At 47.2% G+C, this 7,929-nt stretch overlaps 1 protein-coding gene across 2 annotated transcripts; it reads left to right on the top strand.

Moving 5' to 3' along the window:
- Positions 1 to 738: 738 nt before the first annotated feature.
- On the top strand, positions 739 to 2,776 carry CCIN (calicin). 2 transcript variants are annotated; one of them, XM_069233787.1, is made up of 2 exons: positions 739 to 1,453; positions 1,505 to 2,776. In XM_069233787.1, exons 1-2 carry the CDS (start codon positions 739 to 741, stop codon positions 2,602 to 2,604), a joined length of 1,815 nt encoding a protein of 604 aa, XP_069089888.1. In that variant the 3' UTR covers positions 2,605 to 2,776. The 2 variants fall into 2 exon arrangements, with proteins under 2 accessions (XP_069089888.1, XP_069089879.1); XM_069233778.1 differs by having other exon boundaries at positions 739 to 1,550; positions 1,593 to 2,776.
- The last annotated feature ends 5,153 nt before the right edge of the window (positions 2,777 to 7,929 follow it).

The following is a 7,929-nucleotide window of genomic DNA, read 5'->3' as shown; positions in this document are numbered from 1 at the left end:
ATTCCTGGAATGCCCTCGTAGGCAGGTCCAGGATGGTAGCGTCTGGGGTCCCAGTTACATCACTAGGATGCAACACTACAAAGATAGGCCAATAATAAAAGCGTTTTTTCTTATTATATTGTAATTAACTTACTTTAATTCTACCTGGAACCATCTCATTATTAAAGGCTCTTGTTGCAACAGTGAAACGTTGGGAACTGGGCGTGTGAAGCTAATTGGTGTTAACAAAACAGCAGGTATTGAAATGCTGGTCCACCTTTGGAAGAAAACCACTGCACAGCCACACCCTGAGGAGCCACAACAGCGGGCTGGTAACAATTTTAAAAACGATCATAGCGTAAGTCAAACCTAGAAATGAGGTTCCTTTACGAGCTGTAAGTCGGAAATAAAATAGACTGGAAACCTAGGTGAGTCTCTTCATTGCCCTGTCACGGAGAGCCCTTAAGATTTAAGGTTGGGGTATTGAGATGCTACCAGCTCTAGGAAAGGGCTCTTGAAAACACAGGGCGGGAAGAATGCTTCAGATGAGCCTGATGACGTACGCTGACAAAGTCAAGTTCTACTGTGAAGTCACAGTTCTGCCTATTGCGTCACTTTACTACTTTGAGGCACTCCGCACCTCCATTTTGCCGGCGAAGGTTCGCGGCGCAGCCATTAAGTTTCAATGTCACTGCGGAGGGACGGAATTCAAAACAACAGCAGAGTTCCAAAAGGGGCCATCCACCGTACATCACAGCCATGAGGATGGAGTTCACGGACAAGCAGCACAGCCAGCGGCTATCTCAGCAGCTTAACTGCCAGCGCCGCCGCGGACGGCGCTGCAACCTGGAGGTGCGGGTGGGCACCCACGTGTTCCACGCGCACCGCGAGGTGCTGGCCGCCGTCAGCCCTTCAGTGGAGCAGGAGCTGAGCGGAAACGACGTGCAGCCCCAGGACGCCTTTGTCATCACCATCAGCGCCGACTGCATGAGCGTTGAGGCGGTGGAGCAGCTGCTTGAGTTCATGTACACGGGCCGGATTCTGTTGGGCGAGCACAACGTCGAGTACCTGCTGCGCGGAGCCCAGTATTTCGCGCTGTCGAGCCTGCGCTCTCACTGCCGAGACTTCCTGCAGCAGTCCCTGCGCGGCGACAACTGCTTGCGCCACCTGGCGCTGGCTGAGGTCCACCAGCTGGAGGAGGTGGCCGAGCGCGCCTACTGCCTCCTGCGCGACGGCTTCTACGCACTGACAGCCCCCCAAGTGGGTGCTTTGTCACGCCCGGTGCTGGAGCGGCTGCTTCGCGACCAGGACCTGCGAGTGAGCGGCGAGGACCAGGTGCTACTGGCACTTGCGCAGTGGGCGAGAGGGCCACCAGAGGCGGGGAAGGGCGAGGAAATGGATAAAGCGCGCCTCCAGGCTTTTGAGAGCATGTTCGGCCACGTGCTGCTGAGCGCCGTTTCGGAGCCAGCACTCAGTACACTAATGGTCGATGAGATCCTGGCTAAACAGTGCCCCACTGCTCTAGCACGGATTCAGGAAGAGCTTGCCAGCAGGAGGAATGGATTGTCCTCGTCCCCTCTTGCACCTCATGAGCCTGGAGCACAGGGGCTGAGTAGGATGCTGCTACTGCAGCGCAAGGGTGCCCTCCTAGATTGTGTGCTAGTCTTGGGTGGCCAGCGCACTGATGGCCGCTTCAGTAATGCCGTCTTTGCCTATGTGGTGAGTGAGGACACCTGGTTGAAGCTGACTGACATGCCCTATCGTGCTGCAGCCTTTGGCGTCACTTCACTTGGCAAGTATGTCTACTTGACAGGTGGTGCCTCAGAGGAGACCATTGGCCTCCGAGCAGCCTGGCGCTATGACATCGACACCGGATCCTGGACAAAGCTGCCAGACCTTCCACAGGAACTGGTCTTTCACACAATGGTGACATGTGGAGGGGCTATCTACACAGTGGGCGGTAGTGTGGCCCCACGCAAGTACACTTCTAACATCTACCGCTATGACCTCCGCAAGGAAAGTTGGTCACTGGCTGGCAAGATGAGCGTGCCTATGGATGGGGTGGAGGTCATTACCAAGGAAGATAAGTGCATTTATATTGTGACAGGTCGCTGTGTTGTAAAAGGGGCAATTTCCCGTGTGGGAGTGGTGGACTGCTTTGACACAACCACCCATGAAGTAGTACAGTGCATGACCTTCCCCATCCAGTTCAAACATCGCCCGCTTCTCTCATTCCTAGATGATAATGTGCTGGCTGTACAGAGCCACAAGCAGAGCCTAGAGATAAACTTACAGAAAGTGCAGGCCACAAAAACTGCCAAGACTGTGCCCCTAATGCCGGGGCAAGTAAAGCTGGATATTTGCCACGCAGTTTGCAAGTTGTCAGGGCATAAGGTGTTTGTCTGCGGTGGAGTAGTATCAAGAGAAGGTGAAGATGGCAAGTCCTACACCATCAACCAAACGGCATGCCTTTTTAACATGATAAAAGGCGAGTGGAGTATACTAGCCCCAGCCCCAGAGGCTGTTGATTGTGCAGCCTGTTGTTGTGCCCAATTGCCTAGAAAACTTTTGTATAAGGGGGGGAATCAAACAGAGAATGGAAAGTCAACAAGAACAAAGAGCTAGCAATCTGAAAGCAACAATGTTCTTCAACACAGGAGTGGATGAGTGATTGTAACCCACCTTTCAAACATTATTAACTTTTTCACGCAGAAAGATTTTTTCATTAAAGTGTATACAAAGCATATTAACACCATGAGAAGTCAGTAAATTCATCAACTTTTTATACCAGTATCACTATGCAGACAATAAAAACATACCTATTAAGGAATTCTGTTGACTAAACGCTTGTCTGTTGTAATAAAAAAAAAGCTATGCGTTTAAATATTTATCAGATGAAGAAACATGCCGCAGAATGTACACATAAATGTAATTTAAAATACTTTTTCACAAAGGATTTTTTAAGATGCATGGAAAATGTTACTTCTAATGACGTTGAGAGTTTTAAAATGATAACCCCTTTTGCTTCCCTCTGTTTTGCAACTTGACAGATACCAAAAAAAAGCACTAGTAATTTGTAATAATAAAATTACATGTGTTATGTTATCAAAATTAAGTAACAATATATTCAACTGAAAAATGCCCTTTGTCTTTAAAACAAAATGAGGAACATTGGTAATGATGGGAAACGGAAAAGGAAATGTGATCGTTCTTAGGCACTTATTTTTCTTAGACAAGGTTTTCACGGGCCTTTAGGTTGTAATTCGGCATGTTTGTTTTTATAAGTATGCTTCTCAGTTTGTCTTATGCTCTCTTCCATATTATCCATGACTGGAAATATGGAATAGACTTGCGAAACCCCTAGGCCACGCAGTACCTGTTCAAACAAAAGCCCTTTTGGGAATTCAGGCCATGGGGAAGTGGGAGAAGGGAAAAGTGAGTCAGCAAGTACTGGTCAAAACGACTAAGAAGGACATTGTGGGGAATTTGCAGCAAAATATCACAGTTGAAAGTAGTAATATTTACCATCATTCATCAAAGGAAGTGACTGGCTCTTAAGTATTAACCAACTAGCTTCAACAGGTCATGGGGGATCTACTTCTGTAAACCTCAAAACAAAAGAGAAAAGCAATGAACCCAAATAGTTCAGAATATGAAGAAGAAGGAACCTGCACGAGAAAAGAAGAAACTGACTTTATGCAAGGGGCCAGGTGCAAACTAGGTGCAATCTTCATTCTAAGTAACATCATCAGTATAGCATTTGGGTTTTTAAAGAGGTTAGTACTGCTGATAAGGGGCTAGGGTTGATTTGAGGACAGTCAGTTGCTGCTCCCTAAGAGACTAAACAGCACTGAGGTCTATCAGTGAAGTGTTTTAACATCATGAGTAATGACCAAAATGACACTCTTACTCTAATGTTGTTTGCCGTGTTTCAATGAATAGTGGCATGGAGAGAAATGAGGCAGAGAACTCATGATGTGCATATTATTTAATTTTATGTTTGGTATGTTTGGAAGGTGTGTATTATGAATTTAGTCTACGTTACAAGTTTTTAATGCATTGCATGAGAGTTATGCATGTGTCCTTACCTACTTACTTAAATTGTAATCGGCTCTGGTGTGTGGCTGCGCATGGCGCCTTATCATCAGATGCTTTTTCTTTCATTGTAGGCCACATCATTTGTGCAGTAGTTATTGTGATTCTGTATTAGTTGCTTAGAAAAAGCCAGGTCTTTACTCCCATGGGTGGATGGGAACGACTCCTGGGCACATTCTAACCAATGGTGTAAAATTTCTGGGGGCCAACCCCACCCACTAAGAGCATTTTGAAGATTGCCGACGTCTTCAGCCACACTAAACCTGGGCCTTTAGAGCTGGTGTTGTGAGTGGGGAGTGTACTCAGGTAATCCTAGTGTCCTCAACATCTAACTCTAAAATCCACCTACCTTGGGGCAACCAGTGTACTCACAATAAATTTTAAAAAGAGTGCAAGCTGTTCTTGAAGATAACTGCTAAGGTTTATTCTGTCTTTTTCAGTTGGTTCCATGGTCCGAGTCTGCATGCACAACCTGAAATACTGTCTTGCATATATGCAGACATCATGCATACTGGGCCTTTCATCACTTTAACCTTAGTAGCTAATCAGGGAAAGTGAGTCTTTCAAGGTTCCATTTTCAAGTAGAAATTTCGAAATTATGTTTTGCGGTGTGTTTGTTTTAGTTTCACAGCTGATTTCCAATTTCCTTCATTCTTCTAGTGTGGGTCAGCTGAATATATCGATCTGTAATTTATAATACTTTACTTTTTGTAGACTTTAATTTTTGTGGGAAAATATATCAGTAACACAGTTGCCTGTCATTTTTATCCCCTTGTCAGTTAACCATCCAGTGCTAGACAAAACAACAAAACTAACTAATCCACTAAACTAATCCACTTAGATGAAAAGTACCATGGCATTTGGTTTGTGAATGATCCCTTTTGGGTTCTGAGTATTGCTTAATCACACCAATTCTTAGCCGGTTCCTGTAATGCCCAATTAAATGTTGTGAGAAAGTAGCCTCTTTCTAGCATGGCTACCCCCACTTTTGGCCTGTTTGTGAGTGTGTGTCAGTGTGTTTTTACTGTGTCACTGGGATCCTGCTCTCCAGGACCCCAGTGCTCATAGATAAAAACCTATATGTCAGTATGTTTTGCCTGTCTCACTGGGATCCTGCTAGCCAGGACCCCAGTGCTCATAGTTTATGGCCTAATGTGTATGCCTGTGTAATGCCTAACTGTGTCACTGAGGCTCTGCTAACCAGAACCTCAGTGCTTATGCTCTCTCTGCTTTAACATTTTTCACTGTAGCCCAGTGACTTCATTTACCAATTTCATTTGGCATACTGGAGCCCCCTTATAAGTCCCTAGTATATGGTACCTAGGTACCCAGGGCATTTACATTCCAGGAGATCCATATGGGATGCAGCATTTCTTTTGCCACCCATAGGGAGCTCGGACAAACCCTTACACAGGACTGCCATTGCAGCCTGCGTGAAATAGTGCACACACTATTTCACAGCCATTTGTACTGCGCTTAGGTAACTTATAAGTCACCTATATGTCTAAACTTCACTTGCTGAAGGTTAGGTGCAAAGTTACTAAGTGTGAGGGCACCCTTACATTAGCAAAGGTGCCCCCACATAGTTCAGGGCTATTTCCCCGGACTTTGAGAGTGCGGAGACACCATTGCACGCGTGCACTACATATAGGTCAATAGCTTCATAATGGTAACTCCGAATATGGCCATGTAACATGTCTAAGATCATGGAATTGTCCCCCCATTCCAAATCCGGAATTGGGGAGCCAATTCCATGCATCCTGGGGGCTCCACCACGGACCCCCAGTACTGCCAAACCAGCTCTCTGAGGCTTGCACTGCAGCTACAGCTGCTGCCACCTCACAGACAGGGTTCTGCCGTCCTGGGGTCTGGGCAGCCCAGTCCCAGGAAGGCAGAACAAAGCATTTAATTTGAGAGCAGGGTAATACACCCTTTCCCCTTTCGAAATGGGTGTTACAGGCTGGGGAGGGGTAGCCTCCCCCAGACTCTGGAAATGCTTTGAAGGGCACAAATGGTGCCCCCTTGCATAAACCAGCCTACACTGGTTCAGGGACCCCTTCTCCCCTGCTCTGGCACGAAACTGGACAAAGGAAAGGGGAGTGACTACTCCCCTGTCCATCACCACCCCAGGGGTGGTGCCCAGAGCTCCTTCAGTGTGTCCCAGACTTCAGCCATCTTGCTTTGCAAGATGTGGGGCACTCTGGAGGGCTCTGAGTGGCCAGTGCCAGCAGGTGACATCAGAGACCCCTCCTGATGTGTCCATCCCTGATAAGGTAGCCAATCCCCCACTCAAGGCTATTTAGGGACTCTCCTGTGGGTACTCTTCAGATTCTGCTTGCAAGTTTCCTTCAGGAATCCACTGCAACAACTTCAGATTCTTCTGACCTCGGATCAACTGCAGCCTGCTCCAAGAAATGATGTAACTGCAACAAAGTGTCTACAAGAGACACTTTTCTTCAGCAACCTCAGCTCCGAGTCAGCAACTGCAACAGTTTCCACAGTGTGCACGCCCTGTCTTCATCCTGCACCAGAAAGACCAAAGAAATCTCCAGTGGAGTGACGGAGTCACTCCCCTGCTCCAAGCAGGCACCTTCCAAGACGACGACCGGTACCCTGGGACTCCTCTAACAGCGATGAGCGTGCTCCTAAGGACACAGAGGGTAGACATCATTGACATAGACTGTCCTAAGGTCCTGCTGACGCAATTTGGAGGAGGTAAGACCTTGCCTTCTCCGAGAGTGACGGTACCCCTGTGTAATGCGTCTTCTTCACCTCCTGAGGCCCCTGTGCACTCTTTGCAAAATTCCTTTGTGCACAGCCTGGCCCAGGTCCCCAGCACTCCACCCTGCGATGCTCAACTCGCTGAGTTGTTCTCCGGCGGCATGGGACCTTCTTTTATTGTGCTGCATCAACTGCGTATTGCACCTCTTTGGAACCCAGGTCCAGCGGTTCCTGGGGTTGCTGGCTGGCATCCTGAGGGCTCAATAATGTTCTGAGAGCCCCCTCTTCCTCCTCACACAGAGTTGAGGCCCCCGTGTCCCTCCTGGGTCCATCTTGCGCCATTTTGATGCAAAACACACTTTTGTAGTAGCCAAGGCTTGTTGGTGCCTTCCAACACGAAATCTCATCTGCAACGATCTTCACACCGTGGGACATCTTTTGCATCATGCAGGGACCCGTTGACATCTTCCTAGGGTGCATTTCTGCAGTCTTACTATCAGGATACTCTTCTTTTGTAACCTCTTCTGGGTTGGCAGGGGCTCCTGTCCTTCCTGGAACTTCTTTTGACTTATGGACTTGGTCCCCTTTCTTTGCAGGTCTTCAGGTTCAATAATCCAGCAGTTGTTCTTTGCAGACTTGGTTGACTGCTGCAAAATCCCAAAAACGAGGTGTAGTGTGTCCTAAGGAAACTTGCAGTACTTTACTCCTGCTTTTCTGGGCTCTGGGGTGGGGTAATTTACTTACCTTTACTGTATTCTTACTCTCCCAGTGACTCTGCACACACACTACACTTGTCTAGGGGGGAGTTCGTACATTTTTGGGAGATTTTTGTGAGAGAAAACTCAAGTACATGGGAAGATCACTGTCCTTTGCCGAGTGAGGTGGAATTGTTCTGATGTACCTTGCTGCATTACGCAAGGAGGCAGCATGCACATACGATGTACAAAGAAAAGAGGAGTGCTATGAGGAAAGGAGAGGAGCAGACAGAAATTGATATAGAAAGAAATTAACATATAAGGAGAAAAATTAAAGAGCTGCTCCAAGAAGAAATACCAAATTGGGGAGAAGAGTGTTGAAAAGAAACAGCACGAAAATAAAGCAGCTCGAATTAAAAGATATACTTGAAAACAGGAA

The sequence above is a fragment of the Pleurodeles waltl genome, chromosome 1_2 (genome assembly GCF_031143425.1).
Source record: "Pleurodeles waltl isolate 20211129_DDA chromosome 1_2, aPleWal1.hap1.20221129, whole genome shotgun sequence".
Taxonomy (NCBI): domain Eukaryota; kingdom Metazoa; phylum Chordata; class Amphibia; order Caudata; family Salamandridae; genus Pleurodeles; species Pleurodeles waltl.
Note: the sequence above shows the minus strand (reverse complement) of the source record. Positions and strands in the feature narration are given on the sequence as shown.